This window comes from Heterodontus francisci, chromosome 1 (genome assembly GCF_036365525.1).
Source record: "Heterodontus francisci isolate sHetFra1 chromosome 1, sHetFra1.hap1, whole genome shotgun sequence".
In the NCBI taxonomy this organism is placed as follows: domain Eukaryota; kingdom Metazoa; phylum Chordata; class Chondrichthyes; order Heterodontiformes; family Heterodontidae; genus Heterodontus; species Heterodontus francisci.
The window spans coordinates 76292165-76309747 of record NC_090371.1 but is presented as its reverse complement, the minus strand read 5'-3'; the positions used below and the strand labels follow the sequence as shown (position 1 = coordinate 76309747).

General features: G+C 42.0%; 1 protein-coding gene across 4 annotated transcripts in view; it reads right to left on the bottom strand.

Annotated features, from left to right (window-relative positions):
• The window catches only part of LOC137370091 (tropomyosin alpha-1 chain-like), a 138080-nt gene that overhangs the window by 10729 nt on the left and 109768 nt on the right, over positions 1-17583 (bottom strand). For 2 of the 4 annotated variants that reach the window (XM_068032226.1, XM_068032243.1), the window contains 4 exons: positions 9753-9886; positions 5805-5922; positions 5168-5238; positions 854-929 (listed from right to left, as the gene is read on the bottom strand). In XM_068032226.1, the coding sequence (XP_067888327.1) occupies positions 854-929; positions 5168-5238; positions 5805-5922; positions 9753-9886 (399 nt within the window). Of the gene's footprint in view, positions 1-207; positions 284-853; positions 930-5167; positions 5239-5804; positions 5923-9752; positions 9887-17583 lie in introns of all 4 variants that reach the window. The other 2 variants (XM_068032235.1, XM_068032253.1) reach the window with 1 other exon arrangement.

Below are 17583 nucleotides of genomic sequence, written 5' to 3'. Positions count from 1 at the left end.
TTGTGCCAGCAGTCTAGTCAAAGTAGATGCCACTTACTAGTGCACTTTGCATCACAGTACAATGAGAACAGAACACAAAGGGTTAACAACTATGACTAATAATTTACTACTGGACAAAAGCAATTCTACAGTCAATATGTTAACTGTAGTAAGGGTGCTATGGGGATACCATGGCTTTAAAAGCAGTTGCATACAGAATGCTCCTACCTTTTCGGTTTGTGCTTCCAAAGACTTCAGGCTGTTTGTGACATTTTTCAATTCTTCTTCAATCTCAGCACATTTACTGTTCAGAACAAGATAGTTTGGGTTGGGAAAGAAGGAGGTTGAGAATATGCAGAAAGTGGCAAGAAACCCATAGCAACCTAACAGTCCTGGCTCTCAGAATTTAGGCCCCAACATGGTTGGGATGTTCAGAAACAAAAAAAAAAGGACTGTAAACCAGAACATTTATGGATACTGGGTAATCATTTGTGTACTTACCCAGCATTGCTGCAAAACATGGATAAAAGCTGCATTAATTCACAAATTTGACTAGTCATTTCAAATCTCCACACTAAGCATCAACGGAGTTCATTAAATTTCAGATATGGATAAGTATCAACGTTAAGGAGGAAGTAATGGGGCCTAGGGCTATCGCGAGGCCTTAGAAAGTATTGAAGCCACATCTTGATCTCTGAATTCAGCTGCTATGGGTCTCCACTAAGAAAAACCAAAACACACAAACTACCAGGAAGCAGAACAGCAGCAGCAGCAAAAATTGCAAGGAATGTAGCTTTAATATTTTCTCACATAGAAAACAAAGATGATGAAAGAGGAAACAGGAAGTAGTTAGTGGATTTGCTGGGAATAATACCTCTTCCTCAGAGACCATTAACGATTTCAAGCTCTGGTCCATTACTTTAAGTTCCTCTTCCAATTGCCGCACCCGACTGAGTTAATCCACAGTAAGGGAGTAGAACAGACAAATCCCGGGGAGTATTCAGCATGCAATTCAACAGGGGAAAAGAAAACCATGTTCCCACTATCGTTAGTATATTCACCAAATTGTACAGAACAACATGGGAATTGAAATATCTACTGAAACAGATCCAAATTAGAAAAAACCAGTGCAAAAGGATAGTTGCCAATTCCTAGACTACCTAAAAATTAATTTCATAATATAGCAGAAGCAGCTGAAGAGCCACCCATCCCCTCCCATTCACACAAGGCTGTTAATTTAATACTTTACAGATTAAGTCGCAGTGAGCCACAAATACATATTCCAATGTGTTGTAAAAGGAGATGTATGAGGGCCATGTACCACTGGACTCATTGCGTTTCTCAAGTATACAAAAAAGGTACCAGGGTTAAGCACAATGAAATCATTCCTCAATAGCTTAGCTGGTAAACGGAGACCAGGAACCAGGCTTGATCCCTATTCTGAGGGTAGTTCACCAAAAGGTGGTGGAGATCCATATCCAGCGAGGTGGTGATGATTCTGTGATACAACAGCCTGCAGATTCTTGCCATCTACACTGACTCAAGAACGGCCACTTTGACAAGATCTTAGACAGCAGCTGGCACCGGGGGAGCTACAATCCAGCCACTGTATTCTAGACAGAAAAATGGGGCCAATACCAAAATCTGCATTATTTGCTTTTGAATGTTAATTATTCTGTGGCAAAATAAAAAAAAACAGCAGTACATTGATCTGGCTTTGTTATTTTGAAGAGTGACTGAGCTTTAATTTCCAATTTAAGCAGTAGTTAAATTGGTGGGTTCACTCAATACAAAGCTGCTAAAATCAAACCCAAAACTTGGCTCAGTTTTCAAGCTGAATTAGATCTGCTGCAGTAATTATCTCAATCCCAGTCGAGGAGATGTTAGATTAATAATCCAGTTTACTTAACCATCATTTCATAAAACATGCACAGCAGTTACATACTTAGATTACATGCACCCTTGATTTGAATAAATTCATCAGCAGAGCTCAAAACACATAGCACACACCATTTCAAACCATGTCAATTACAAGAGCCTGCTATGCCATTCATCACCAGCAAAATAAAATCTTGCAAAACCCCTCGCCACTCACCACAGATTAACTGGAGCATGTTTCAAGTACCTAGCTGATCTGTTTTGGAGAATGTCGATAACCCCCTTCAGTTTTGCAATCATGTTTCCACCCCTCTAGCTAGTTTATCAAGAAACACACTCTTAAGATGTGTTAGAGAAATAAAAGCAGAACTAAAAAAAAAACTCAGATATGGTATTCAAAAATGCAGCATATCCAAGTTACATTGATAATAACTATTCATAAACATCTTAAATGGTTCGATGATTTTTAAAAAATCTAGCGTGGAGCTGAGCCACAGATCAGGACAACCCCAAGCTCATTCAGTTAATTGACCTGAACAGGGTAGTGGGAAAGGCATAAAATATGACCTTCACGTCTCTGGGTTTGGGGGTGGGTGCGGGAAAGAGAGAAGAGGAGGACAGGATTGGTAAAGCAGCCAAAGCAAAAGGCCAGTCAGGGGTTTTGCTTCCGACTGCTTGCTTGACACTCAGGTTCACAAATTTCAGCCATTTGCGCACCAAGTAACGGAGGTTGCCTAGCAACCTGTACCACAGGAATAAACAAAAGCCTTCAGGAGAGGAGGGATAAAGAACTCCAACTGCCAGTGTGGGAGACAGGGATGGTGGTGGCAGCGGCAGGGAATCTCAATATTCTTATCCACAAATATCATTGCACATCATCCCAAAGTCAACGGTTCTTGAATTGATAAAATGATTTGCTATTCAGATGGAAAGATGTAGGTTGGGGAACAAGATGGAGGGAGTACACAAACCACCAGATCCAGCACTCCAGTTTTTCCCCTATCTCACCCAGTCTGTTAAGTATGCTTCACCACTTTCATTTTATAAGTATATTAAGAGCAAGAGGATAACCAGGGAAAGAGTAGGGCCCATTATGGAGCAAAGTGGCAATCTGTGTGTGGAGCTGGAGGACATAGCTGAGGTTTTAAATGATTACTTTTCATCTGTGTTCACTATGGAGAAGGATGATGTGGGTGTAGAGATCAGGGAGAGCGGATTGTGATATACTCGAACAAATTAGCATTAAAAGGGAAGAGGTTTTAACGGGCTTAAAAGTGGATAAGTCCCCAGGCCCAGATGTGATGTATCCCAGGCTGTTATGTGAGGCAAGGGAGGAGATAGCAGGGGCATGGACACAAATTTTCAAATCCTCTTTGGCCACAGGAGTGGTGCCAGAGGATTGGAGGACAGTGAATGTGGTACCATTATTCAAGAAGGGTAGCAGGGATAAACCAGGTAATTACAGGCCGATGAGTCTAACATCAGTGGTAGGGAAACTATTGGAAAAAAATTCTGAGTGACAGGATTACTCTCCACTTGGAGGGGCAGGAATTAATCAAGGATAGTCAGCATGGTTATGTCAGATCATGTCTAGCAAACTTGACTGAATTTTTCAAGGTGACTAGATGTGTAGATGAGGGTAAAGCAGTTGATGTAGTTTATAAAGGACTTCAGTAAGGCTCTTGATAAGGTTCCACATGGGAGATTGGTTAAGAAGGTAAGAGCCCATGGGATCCAGGGCAATTTGGCAAATTGGATCCAAAATTGGCTTAGTGGCAGGATGGTCGAGGGTTGTTTTTGCGAGTGGAAGCCTGTGTCCAGTGGTGTACCACAGGAATCGCTGCTAGAACCCTTGCTGTTTGTAGTGAACATTAATGATTTAGGCGTGAGTATAGGAGATATGATCAGTAAGTTCACAGATAACACGAAAATTGGTGGTGTCGTTAATAGTGAGGAGGAAAGCTTTAGATTACAGGACAATATAGATGGGCTGGTAAGATGGGCAGAGCAGTGGCAAATGGAATTTAATCCTGAGAAGTGAGAGGTGATGCATTTTGGGAGGACTAACAAGGCAAGAGAATATACAAATGGATGATAGGACCCTAGGAAGTACATAGGGTCAGAGGGACCTTGTCCATAGATCACTGAAGGCAGCAGCACAGGTAGATAAAGCAGTTGGAAGGCATATGGGATACTTATCTTTATTAGCCGAGGCATCAAATATAAGTGGTCGCCACACTATAGGAAGGATGTGATTGCACTGGAGAGGGCGCACAGGAGATTCACCAGGACGTTGCCTGGACTGGAGCATTTCAGCTATGAAGGGAGACTGGATAAGCTAGGGCTCTTTTCCTTATAGCCGAGGAGGCTGAGGGGAGACCTGATAGAGGTACACAAAATTATGAGGGGCATAGATAGGGTGGATGGGAAGAAACTTTTTCCATTAGCAGAGGTGGCAATAACCAGGGGGCACAGATTTAAGCTAAGGGGCAGGAGGTTTAGAGGGGATTTGAGGGAAAAAATGTTCACCCAGAGGGTGACTGGAATCTGGAACACACTGCCTGAACGGGTGGTAGAAGCAGGAACCCTCACACCATTTAAGTAGTATTTAGATGAGCACTTGAAACGCCATAGCATACAAGGCTATAGGCCAAGTGCTGGAAAATGGGATCAGAATAGTTTAGGTGCTTGATGGCCAACACAGACACGATGGGCCAAAGGGCCTGTTTCTGTGCTGTATAACTATGACCACTGTCAAAATACCAGATGTGTTTTTTATTTTAAATGCAAAAAGGAAAATTTTCATTTGGACAGGAGTAGGATGAGGTGTGAATCTCACCTTCTCAGCACTAATGACATACTGTCCAGGCTCTGGGAAAGCGATGGTGAGGTGGAGGTGAAAGGGGAGAAATGGGAGAGGGGATCAACATCCTCGACAAAAAAAACAGGTGGGGGAGGGTGTACATTCTGCAGTGAGGCTGCTCCCAGTGCATTCAACTCAACATGAACATAGCAATGTAAACTTCACTTTAGGCTGGGTTTTATCGCTAACAAGACCTTTAGAATCTGAAGGCACCTGCATATGATTCTTCTTTAATGATGCCATTCATGGATTAAACAGGAATTTGCTGACTCATACATTGCCAGATGGGTAGAGTTCAATGGGCCGATTCACTGTTTTCAGATCGAAAGTCATCACCTTTCTGTTTGCACAACGTGCAGTGCTCAGAAACTATATCACCAAACTCCAGTAGTTCTTGCTAGCAAAACAGCCACTACAAAAAAAAAGGTTTACAGAATTCAAACATACCATTCTGACAGCTTTGCATGCTCCTCAGTTCGCTCCAGCTCACATTCAACGATGATAATTTTTCTTGCTACCTGCAAGCAAACCAGGTAAAGCTAAGCTCTGACCAAGTCAATTAAATTACACTAAATCCAACTTAATGCAATGCCTCCTTTTAATATTGACTGAAAGGAGACCAGTCAACAGCAGTTTAAAAAGCATGGTTACATAAGCTACCTTGAAGGCTGAGTTAGTGAATGCATCATCCACAAAGCTGATCAATCCAAGTCAGTCCTTGATCTGTGCTGAGTTAACATCTCAACCAGGGCTGCAGTACAGACACTACACTTGGTATCAGCAATATGAGCTAGCAAGACAAAAACTTTGACAGGGTTCTTCTCAATCACTCATTGGGCAAGGCTCATTAGAAATCATTTTCTTCGTTCATTCTGCCCCATGCATAAGTACGTGAGAAGTGGGCAGAAACAAAGATGGAGTTCGACTTGGATATCCCTTGCATGCCTAGCCAAATGTGATAGAAAGAAAACTACGTGTCTATGCTTATACATTAAGAATGCTCACTTGGGAGAGACTGCCAGAAAACAGCGGAATTGTACACTAGCACCTCAAAAGAACAGGCAAGGGGGGGAAAAAAAATTACCTCGTCAAGTTTGCGGTCTGCTTCCTCTGCAATATCTTTAGCTTCCTTCAGTTCTATCTGTTGCAATTCTATCCTCTCCTCATCCTTTATGACTTTGCTCTCCACAACTTTCATCCCTCTGCAGAAAGCGAAATCATTAATGCCTGTATATCAATCAGGGAAATGCAGTGGAACCAAAAGTAAAAACCACACTGTACATGAAAACCAATGTAGGAAAAAAGCAAGTGTTTGTGCAGAGCAGTGAATACGCATTGGAACTCTTGGATTCATTTTAAACAATCCCTCTATGGTTGCACAATGCATTGTTTGGACAACTCTTATTTATATAGGATCTTTAACATAATAGGACATCCCAAGGTGTTTCACAGGAGCATTATAAAACAAAATATGACATTGTGTCACATAAGGAGGTATTAGGTCAGATGACCAAAAGCTTGGTCAAAGAGGTAGGTTTGAGGGAATGGATTAAAAGAAGGAAAGTAAGGTAGAGAGGGAATCTGATCACACACAATATAGGCAAAGGGTTACTTTGCAACTTGCCTCCCCTCACTCGCAAAGTTCGAAAAAAGCCACTCTTCCTTCTGGTCTAGCGGCGACAGGATAACGACCTCAAGTTTGCTCCCTCGTGTCTTACAATCCAGCAGCAAAATGAGGAAACAATTAATAGGTGATGTTTTGTTAGTTAAGATTATCAAGGGATTATGGAGCCACGGTGGATAAAATGGAACTAATGCACAGATTAGACGTGATCTAATTGAATAGCAAAGCAGGCCAAAAAGTCTGAATGGCTGACTCTTGTTCTGTGCAAGGTTATCCCCAAATGCAGAGCATAAATGAAAGGGTCACCTAACAGCTCACCTACGGATCACAACTGAAATTATAACCAATACGTACGGAATCGTAACTGCAGAGCTGAGTTCATCACTCCATAGTACTCAATTGTTTTCCCCTCAAGCACATTGCTGTTTCAACTTATTTTCTAACTAACAAAAACCATAATGTTTTAAAAGTTAGTTGAAGGTTTTCAAGGAGAGAGCAGTAACTTTCAGCAAGACCATTTTATGGTTTTACACCATGTGAAATTGCTCTGAAAAAAAAGTTTGTTTCCTCAAAAAAAGGAGTTCTAAGAAGAATTGGCAGGCCTCAACATTTCAGGCAATTTACTCTGCCCGTTGTTTGGAAGAATAACTGAACGGATGGAAACAGTGGGTTTACATCTGGTGGAGAATGTGGGTAGGATCTTAGTGCTGATAGGTCATTACATGTTCTTGCTGCTATTGGTCAGCTAGTTGTGTTCGGTGATAAGTCACGAATGGAGTAGGCTCTCCTGATGAGGGCCGGGGTGGGGGGGCGCGGCAATGATGAAAAGAACATCAGTTCAGATATCCGTCAGTATGTGAGGGCTTGCAGTAGACTTGGCTTGCTGGTGGGCCGTTACAAGATTTGGTAATAAGAACATTAAAGAATGGCATGGAAAATTGTTTTGTCTCCACGGTGAAATTGATATTCGGATGTTAGTTTTCGAATAATATCTTAATAACCATGAGGATCTCTCCCATCATGTTCCCCTATGACAAAAGTGTCTACATCATCTGAGCCAGAGTTTAGGTTGAAGAGTAGCTGAATGAAGTGCTGCTTGTTTGAACTCTTCCATGAAAATGTCGGTGACAAAAGGTGACAATGGAGATCCCATAGCAGCTCTATCTGCTTTTGAAATAGGAACCTTGCCACTGAAATGATGAGTTGAGGCACATAAGATTGTAAATCTGGTCAGGTGACATCAAAAGTTTCATTGGGCAAGGAAGTGTCATCTAAGTGTAGTTTAATAAGACAGGCTTCTAGGACGAATACACTGGTCAGTTTCGACGTTAAGTCACTGTTTACCCTTGTATTGGACAGGTTAATTATATTCTCAGTGAAGTGTTGCTGATGTACACAGATTTTCCCATTATTTTAGCTAGGTGTTGGCCATTACATTGGCATACAAGACATGTCAGAGAGGCTATGGAGATCTATCAACATCACACCATCCCCCAAGACAACGGACTGCTCAATGATATCTGGCTACTCCTATTCAAGAAACATATCCCAAGAACAAATTTGCAAGAAAATTACAGAGGGGTGCAAATATTATAGGGTAGTTAAAATGGGGGACTTTAATTATCCAAATATAGACTGGGGGAGCAATAGTGTAAAGGGCAGTAAGGGGCAAGAGTTCCTAGAGTGTGTGCAGGAAAATTTTCAACGGTATGTTCCCAGTCCAATGAGAAAGGAGGCACTGCTAGACCTGGTTCTTGGGAATGAGGTGGGCCAAGTGTCAGTAGGAGAACATTTAGGGGACAGTGATCATTGTATCATAAGGTTTAGGCTGACCATGGAAAAAGACAAAGAACGATCCAGAGTAAGAATAATTAACTGGATGAATAAATTGGAGTCAAAGGTTGACAGGAAAAACAGTAGCTGACCAATGGGCTACCTTCAAAGGGGAGATATCTCGGGGACAGTCAAGGTATGTCCCCTTGAAGGGGAAAGGTAGGGTAAACAAATCCAGAGCTTCCTGGATGACAAAAGAGATAGAGATTAAGATACAGAAAAAAAAAGTGTGCTTATGACAGATGCCAGGTAGAAAACACGATTGAGAACTAGGCTGAATACAGAAGGTTTAGAGGGGAAGTGAAAAGCAAATAAGAGAAGCAAAGGGAGAGTACGGCAAGAGACTGGCAGCTAACAAAAAGGGAATCCCAAAGTTTTCTATAGACATATAAATAGTAAAAGGATGGTAAATGACAGATGGCAGGTGACACGAAAATTGGTGGTGTCGTAAGTAGTGAAGAGGAAAGCCTTAGATTATAGGACGATATAGATGGGCTGGTAAAATGGGCGGAGCAGCAGCAAATGGAATTTAATTCTGAGAACTGTGAGGTGATGCATTTAACAAGGCAAGGGAATATACAATGGATGGTAGGACACTAGGAAGTACAGAAGGACCTTGGTGTACTTGTCCATAGATCACTGAAGGCAACAGCACAGGTAGATAAGGTGATTAGGAAGGCATATGGGATACTTGCCTTTATTAGCCGAGGCATAGAATGTAAGAGCAGGGAGGTTATGATGGAGCTGTATAAAACTCTAGTTAGGCCACTGCTGGAGCACTGTGTACAGTTCTGGTCACCACACTATTGGAAGGATGTGATTGCACTGGAGAGGGGGCAGAGGAGATTCACCAGGATGTTGCCTCGGCTGGAGCGTTTCAACTATGAAAAGAGACCGAAAAGGCTAGGGATGTTTTACTTAGAGCAGAGAAGGCTGAGGGGGAACATGATTAATGTATACAAAATTATGAGGGGCATTGATAGATTAAATAAGAAGAAACGTTTTCCCCTTAGCAGAGGGGTCAATGACCAGGGGGCATAGATTTAAGGGAAGGGGCAGAGGGTGGTTATAATCTGGAACGCACTGCCTGAAGAGGTGGTAGAGGCAGGAACCATCACAACATTGAAATATTTAGATGAGCACTTGAAACGCCATAGCATACAAGGCTATGGGCCAAGTGCTGGAAAATGGGATTAGAATAGGTAGGTGCTTGAGGCCAGCACAGATATGATGGGCCGAAGAGCCTGTTTCTGTGCTGTATGACTGACTATGAATCAAAAAGGAGCAGTGGGGCCGATTAGGGACCAATGGTCAGCAGAGCAGGTGGGATTTGAGTTTCATGTTGTTTAATTAGAATTATCAGGAGCTGGCAATTAATAGTCTCAGCTGGCAACTGTAGGATAACAACAACCAAAAAAGGCTAAAGTACACCAAGAATTCACAGCTCTAGATTCAAATCTATGAAACATGCAGTTTAGTCCAGTTTGTTGAGGGGGGGGGGAAGAAACAGGGAAGTCGTCTGGTCCCTCCTTCACAGATTAAATCCAAACAGGTAACAAATGTGTTGTCTCTTGCCTTTCACACTCGTCTGCTGATTTTTCAGCCGCCTCCAATTTCTGCAGGGCTTCAGTTAGGCGTTCCTGAGTATGATCCAACTCTTGCTCAACCAGGTGCATACGTCTATTCAAGGAGCACACCTCATTTTCCGCCTAGACAAAATGCACACACAAGTGAGTGAATGACTGTTCAAGAGAAGTAGTTATCTGCAAGGAAAAAATAAAGCCACTTGAAGAAATATCTTGGAATTGCCAATTAGTCTGCTAAACCAAGAGCTGGAATTTATTTACAAATTGTGTGTATTTCAGATCGAGTTAAAAAGACTGGATGTCAGGTCAAGAACAGGAGCAGAGAAGGACCTGAAAGGGACAGAGAGAAAAATAAAGGGAAATGGATGTACAGCCCCACTGTTTATGGCAGGCATGTCGATGTTAAATACGACTCACCCATTATAAGCTGTAGATGGTAAAGTAAGTCTCCACTGATCACTAAAATATGGATTGGTGTCGAGTGCAATCCCCCCCCCCCCACCCCCCTCACCAAACCACACACCATCATGTCTTGGAACTATTCCTTTACGCTTGCTGGGTCAAAAACCTGGCACTCCCTTCCTAACAATGCAAGTGTACCTACACCATATGGACTGCTACGGTTCCAGGGCAATTAGGGATGGGATGGGATTATTATATTGATGAGGTTTATCAAATAAGGAATAGAATTTTTTCCTACTTTTTGCAGTGTGAAGCAATCCAAAAGGATGCCGTAATTCTCAGGAACAACCCACCCTCTGCCAGTATGATATTTTCATGTTCCGCTAGAGCATGGCTACCCAACCCAAACCCGACAGGACCCGATGCGCATCGGGTTTGGGTTGGGTCTCTCTTCCGGGTCAAAAAACTAAACTAAACTAAAACTCAGGCTCGGGTTGGGTCGGGCCGGGCTGGACGTAGAGAGAGATCAGGACAAAAAGAAATCAGAGGTGAGAAGAGGGCAGGGGGCGCTAAGGAGGGGAAAGAAACAGCTACAAGTTCCGATATTAAGCACCCGAGTGAAATTAACTCAACCCCTTACACTCTGAAATCTATCAAGTCCAGGAGAAACTGACAAGCCTGGGGAAGATACCAGTAACTGCAATAAGTACAGAATCATCAACTGAGCTCTTGCTTTAATCTATACTTGGCCCAAGGATTTAAAATTATCTGGAAATAGGGAGATTAAACTTCCCGACCAGAGTTCTCCGCGGAGAATTGTTTTTGTTAATGGCATCGCAACTTGATACAGTTCAGAAGCTTGTTTGTTACATTGCATGATTTCCTGAAGTGGATACTTTTCTCCCCCCACGAGTGCTCAGGGCCGCGACGCCGTCGCCTGCTTGAAACCAGTGTTTGCTGTTTTTTTTAAAAAAAACTTTGTTAATTGAACACTGGTACAACAACTGGCACCTGTACTCAATTACTGATCTAAAGCCTGGCTACCCGACCAAACCCGAATACGTGTCGGGTTGGGTCGGGCATTTAAAAAAAAAAAAAATGACTGGCTCGGGTTGGCTGTTGTCGGGTCAGGCTCAGGTCAGGTTTTAATTTTATACCCGAGCCAGGCTTTATCTTCCACATCCAACATGCTGACGATCTCTCTAAAATAAACAGTCAATAAAAGGTACAGTCTGTGCTGAATCAGGTAGCTTTAGCTCTAGGTTAGCTAACAGAAAGCAGAGAGTAGGGATAAATGGGTCATTTTCGGGTTGGGAGGATGAGACTAACCGAGTGCCACAGGGATCAGTGCTGGAGCCTCAACTATTTACAATCTATAATGACTTGGATGAAGGGACTGAATTTATTTGTTGCTAAAGTTGCAGATGACTCAAAGATAGTAGGAAGGTACTTTATCAAGACAACAAAGTCTACAAAGGGATATAGATAGGTCAGGTGAGTGTGCAAAAATTTGACAGATGGAGTACTGTTTTGGGAAAATCTGAACTTGTTCACTTTGGCAGGAAGAATAGAAAAGCAGATTATTTACATGGAGAGAAACTGCAGAACTCAGCAGTACAGAGGGATCTGGGTGTTCTGGTACATGAATCACAAAGTTAGCATGCAGGTACAGCAAATGATTAGGAAGGCAAATGGAACGTTGGCCTTTATTGCAAGGGGAATAGAATATAAAAGTAGGGAAGTTTTGCTACAGCTGTATAAGACCTTGATGAGACCACATCTGGAGTACTGTGTATTGTTTTGCTCTCCTTAAAGAATAAAATTGCATTAGAAGTAGTTCAGAGAAGGCTCACTCGACTGATTCCTGGGATGAAGGGGTTAGCTTATAAGGAAAGGTTGAACAGGCTGGGCCTATACCCATTGGAGTTTAGAAAAATCAGAGGTGATCTTATTGAAACATAAGATCCTGAGGGGATGTGACAGGATGGATGCTGGTAGAATGTTTCCACTAATGGGCAAAACTAGAACTAGGGGACACAGTTTAAAAATAAGGGGTCTCCCATTTAAGATGGAAATGAGGAGAAATTCTTTGAGCATGGTTAGTCTAATGGAATTCATTTCCTCAGAGAGCAGTGGAGGCTGAGTCATTGAATTTGTTCAAGGTAGAGAATTAGATAGATTGATAGACAAGGGAGTCAAGTATTATAAGGGGTAGACAGGAAAGTGGCGTTGAGGCCACTTTCAGATCAGCCATGACCTGATCAAATGGCGGATCAGGGTCGAGGGGCTGAATGACGTTCTCCTAATTTGTATGCTTGTATGTCAGTCAATATTACAAACTAATTTCAATTAAAAGTCTCTAAAGCAACAGCAAAAAGGAGATATTTTCCTATCAGCAGAGGTAGAACTCAAAACTAGGTCCTAAGACCCATAAAGACTCTTGCATCCAAAAGGCATTCAAAATTGGAACGTGCACATCTTAAATGTACCAAATACAACTTTAAGTCATCTAGATTGAAAGGAATCTTTCAGGCATTAGGGATCAACCTGTGACACTACCTCTATCAAAGGATTGAGCTATGAAAAGAGTGGGGCTCTAGTCTTGAAAGGAGACGTCTTATAAAAATATATACAAGACATTAAATAGCATAGAAGACATAAATCTGGGGAACTACAAGATATTTCGCAGTGCTGTATCAAGTAGACATAGAAACATAGAAAACAGGAGCAGGAGTAGGCCATTTGGCCCTTTGAGCCTGCTCCGCATTCATTATGATCATGGCTGATCATCCAACTCAGTAGTCTGTTCCTGCTTTCGCTCCATACCCATTGATCCCTTTAGACCCAAGAGCTATATCGAACACTTTCTTGAAAACATACAATGTTTTGGCCTCAACTGCTTTCTGTGGTAGTGAATTCCACTCTCTGGGTGAAGAAATTTCTCCTCATCTCAGTCCTGAAAGGTTTACCCCGTATCCTTAGACTATGACCCCTGGTTCTGGACTCCCCCACCATCGGGAACATCTTTCCTGCATCTACCCTGTCAAGTCCGGTTAGAAGTTTATAGGTTTCTATGAGATCCCCCCTCACTCTTCTGAACTCCAGCGAATATATTCCTAACAGACTCAAGCTCTCCTCATACATCAGTCCCACCATCCCAGCAATCACTAAACCTTCTCTGCACTCCCTCTCTAGCAAGAACATCCTTCCTCAGATAAGGAGACCAAAACTGCACACAATATTCCTGGTGTAGCCTCACCAAGGCCCTGTATAATTGCAGCAAGACATCCCTGCTCCTGTACTCCAATCCTCTCGCTATGAAGGCCAACATACTATTTGTCTTTTTTACCGCCTGTTGCGCCTGAATGCTTACAGAACACCCAGGCCTCGCTGCATATTCCACTCTCTCAGTTTATAGCCGTTCAGATAATAATCTGCCTTCCTGCTTTTGCTACCAAAGTGGATAACCTTTATGCACATTTATCCACATTATACTGCATCTGCCATGCATTAGCCCACTCACTCAACTTATCCAAATCACCCTGAAGTCTCTCTGCATCCTCCTCACAACTCACCCTCCCACCCAGTTTTGTGTCATCTGCAAATTTGGAGATATTACATTTAGTTCCCTCATCTAAATCAGTAATGTATATTGTGAATAGCTGGGGTCCTAGCACCGATCCCTACAGAACCCCACTAGTCACTGCCTGCCATTCGGAAAAAGACCCATTTATCCCTACTCTTTGTTTCCTGCCCGCCAACCAATTTTCTATCCATCGCAATACACTACCCCCAATCCCATGTGCTTTAATTTTACATGCTAATCTCTTATGTGGGACTTTGTCAAAAGCCTTCGGAAAGTCCAAATAAACCACATCCACTGGCTCCCCCTCATCAACTCTACTAGTTACATCCTCGAAGAATTCTAGAAGATTTGTCAAGCGTGATTTTCCTTTCATAAATCCATGCTGACTCTGCCTGATTCTACCACTGTTCTCCAAGTGCTCTGCTATAAAATCTTTGATAATGGACTCTAGAATTTTCCCCACTATACCTCAGTTAAATTCATAAAACAATAAGTTTAATACAGCTGCCATGAATAATTTCATCAGAGTGCCACGCCCTCAAAGTTGTTCAGGAGTCTCCCAAAATAGAAGAGCAATCTCCCAGCACCTGTCAGAAAAGTAAAGTTTCATGCCTGTGGTTTGCACCTGTGTACTTCCTTCTTTCCTATCAGGACTCTCCAACCCATTTTCAGACTGGGTGGCAGTAATGGAATTTTCTGATTTTCACTGCTGTCCTAACTACCTGGCTCACTCCTCAATTCATCCTTATAGCTAAGTTAAAATGGAAGTTTAAGTTAGTTATCAAAATTGCAATTAGTGAGACTCTTACTGAAAGTATAGGGATATCAAACATAAATGCAATTTGAAAACAAAAGAAGTCTAAGCATTAATTTCACTTACGACCTGTTATGACCAGGTGAGAAAGGTGTCTAGGGATCCCTCTCAGTCTTCACCTGGTCTTACCTGAACAGGGTTTTATTTTGAAACACACTGTTTATAGCTCCCCCGTGGTGAATCCTTGTTCACTGCTTTCCAATTATAAGGCAAAGAAACTAGCACAAACGGGTTTTCTTAGGCTTAAAGAAGAAAAGTTGAAATTTATTAAACTTAACTCTAATTCAGTTGACGCCTATGGATACACAATGCGCCCAGGCTAGCATGAATACGTGATACACACATGCAGATAGAGACAGAAGAGAGAAGAAAAATAAAGTGGAAGTTTGAGGTAATATCTGAAGAGTTTGTGTTACGGTTCTTTGAGCTCACTGTAGAGTCCTTGCTTTTCGTTGGGGCCTAATATTATTCTTAAATCTTGTTCGCTGTAGGAGACTTTTCTCTCTTGGGGTTCATGTGTCTTCAGTGAGTTTGGAGTTCCGTGAGAAAAAGATGGGAGCAAACAGGAGAGATCTTCTCAGTCCAGGAGCAAAACAGACACGGAGTTCAAACTGTTTGTACAATTCAGAAAAATCCAGGTTGCTAAGCAGGTTAGTCATGTGACTAACTGATCTGACCACGTCTTGGATTGTATCACCTTAGCAGTCTCTGACATGCTCCTCTTACACACAATATCTGGTAATCAAGGTCCATTGTGAGTTGAATGCATTAGGGAATGGTCCTTTTGTCCTTCCAACCACCGTCTGTTAATATGCAAATGTCTTTTCCAGCCATGGCTGATCTGTTTAACAAGTCCTTTCTTCACTCCAGTAACAGTTTAAAATTAATGTTCATGACAAAATAGGTAATAGGAGGCCAGTGTCTCAAGCCACCCTGACTGAGATCAGCTGACTCAGCGATGTCAAATCTGGTCAGTACCATACTGCTATATCCAATTGAAATTTACCCACAAAGCCATTTGGGAAACCATCATGCAAAAATTCAGGCATGACAATCGAATGATCCGGGTAAATCAATGTAATAGTTCTGAAGCAGCGAAGAACTGCTTCAAATCGGAGATAGCCAACATTTCCATGTGCTTGAGTTTCAGCACAGACCTTGCACATTCCATGCATTCCTAAACTACAATAATTACACAGTAGGGCCCTTAGTCCTTTAAGAAACCACACTGTCAACTTGGAATGCAGAGCTGAGCAGCCAAACTGGTTTGCCAGGATAATTTTATTTGTCAGTCAGTATAAAGCATTGAACAGTACAAGATTAATGGGTTGATTGATTTGTTCTCCATTAAAGCTCACATACCATCCACCCACATGCTGCCAGATATGAAAACAGAAAGTACTGCAATTATTCAGCAGGTCTGGCAGCATCTGTGGAGAGAGCGAAACAGTTAACGTTTCAGGTCAGTGACCTTTCATCAGAAATTGCCATTAGATAATCCCTGCAGTGTCCGGATAGAATAATTTCACCAAATGACACAATATTAACAAAGGAGCTACTTTGTCAGTACGTACAAACAAACAATAGACTTCATCTAATTATCTATCCCAATTTAAAAATAATTTGCCAGCACACACTGCAATCCATTTGCAACTCCTCAGATACTGAAGCAGTCCATATTTATATGCAAGACCTGGACAGCATCAGGCTTGGGCTGATGTGTGACGTGAATGTTACTTGCCACTTAAGTGCCAGGCAATGACCATCTCCAATAAGAGAGAGAATCCAAACATCTCCACATGCATTCAATAGCATTACCATCGCTGAATCCCTCTAAAAACCTGGGGGTTACCACTGACCAAAAACTGAACTGGAGCAGCTGCAGAAATACTGAGGCTACAAAAGCAGGTCAGAGACTGGGAATACTGCAGTGAGTAACCCGCCTCCTGACTCCCCAAAGCCTGTCCACCATCCACAAGGAAGTCAGGAGTGTGATGGAATATTCTCCACTTGGTATGAGGCACGAGTTACAAAGGTATAAGGCGCGAGTTGGCTATGGTAGATTGGAAAACTTTACTAAAAGGGTTGATGGTGGATAGGCAATGGATAATATTTAAAGAACGTGTGCATGACTTACAACAATTATTCATTCCTGTCTGGCTCAAAAGTAAAATCAGAAAGGTGACTCAACCATGGCTTACAAAAGAAAATTAGGGATAATATTAGATCCAAAGAGGAGGTAAATAAAATTGCCAGAAAAAGCAGCAAGTCTGAGGATTGGGAGCGGTTTAGAATTCAGCAAAGGAGGACAAAGAGGTTGATTAAGCAGGGGAAAACAGAGTATGAGAGTAAACTTGCAGGGAACATAAAAACTGACTGTAAAAGTTTCTATAAATATGTGAAGAGAAAAAGATTAGTGAAGACAAATGTAGGTCCCTCACAGTTAGAAACAGGAGAAATTATAATGGGGAACAAAGAAATGGCAGAACAATTAAACACATACTTTGATTCTGTCTTCACAACGGAGGACACAAATAACCTCCCAGAAATGTTAGGAAACCAAGGATCTAACGAGAGGGAGGAACTGAAGGAAATCAGTATTAGTTAAAAAAAAAGTGCTCAGGAAATTAATGGGGTTAAAGGCTGACAAATCCCCAGGGCCTGATAATCTACGTCCCAGAGTACTAAAAGGAAGCGGCCCTGGAAATAGTGGATGCATTGGTGGTCATCTTCCAAAATTCTATAGACTCTGGAGCAGTTCCTACAGATTGGAGGGTGGCAAATGTAATCTCACTATTTAAAAAAATGAGGGAGAAAAAAAAACAGGGAACTATGGACCAGTTAGCCTTACATCAGTAGTGATAACAACACCTGAAAAGCATAAACTGGATTGGTCAAAGTCAGCATGGGTTTACGAAAGGGAAATCATGCTTAACAAATCTACTGGAGTTTTTTGAGGATGTAACTAGTAGGATAGATAAGGGAGAACCAGTAGATGTGGTGTATATGGATTTTCAG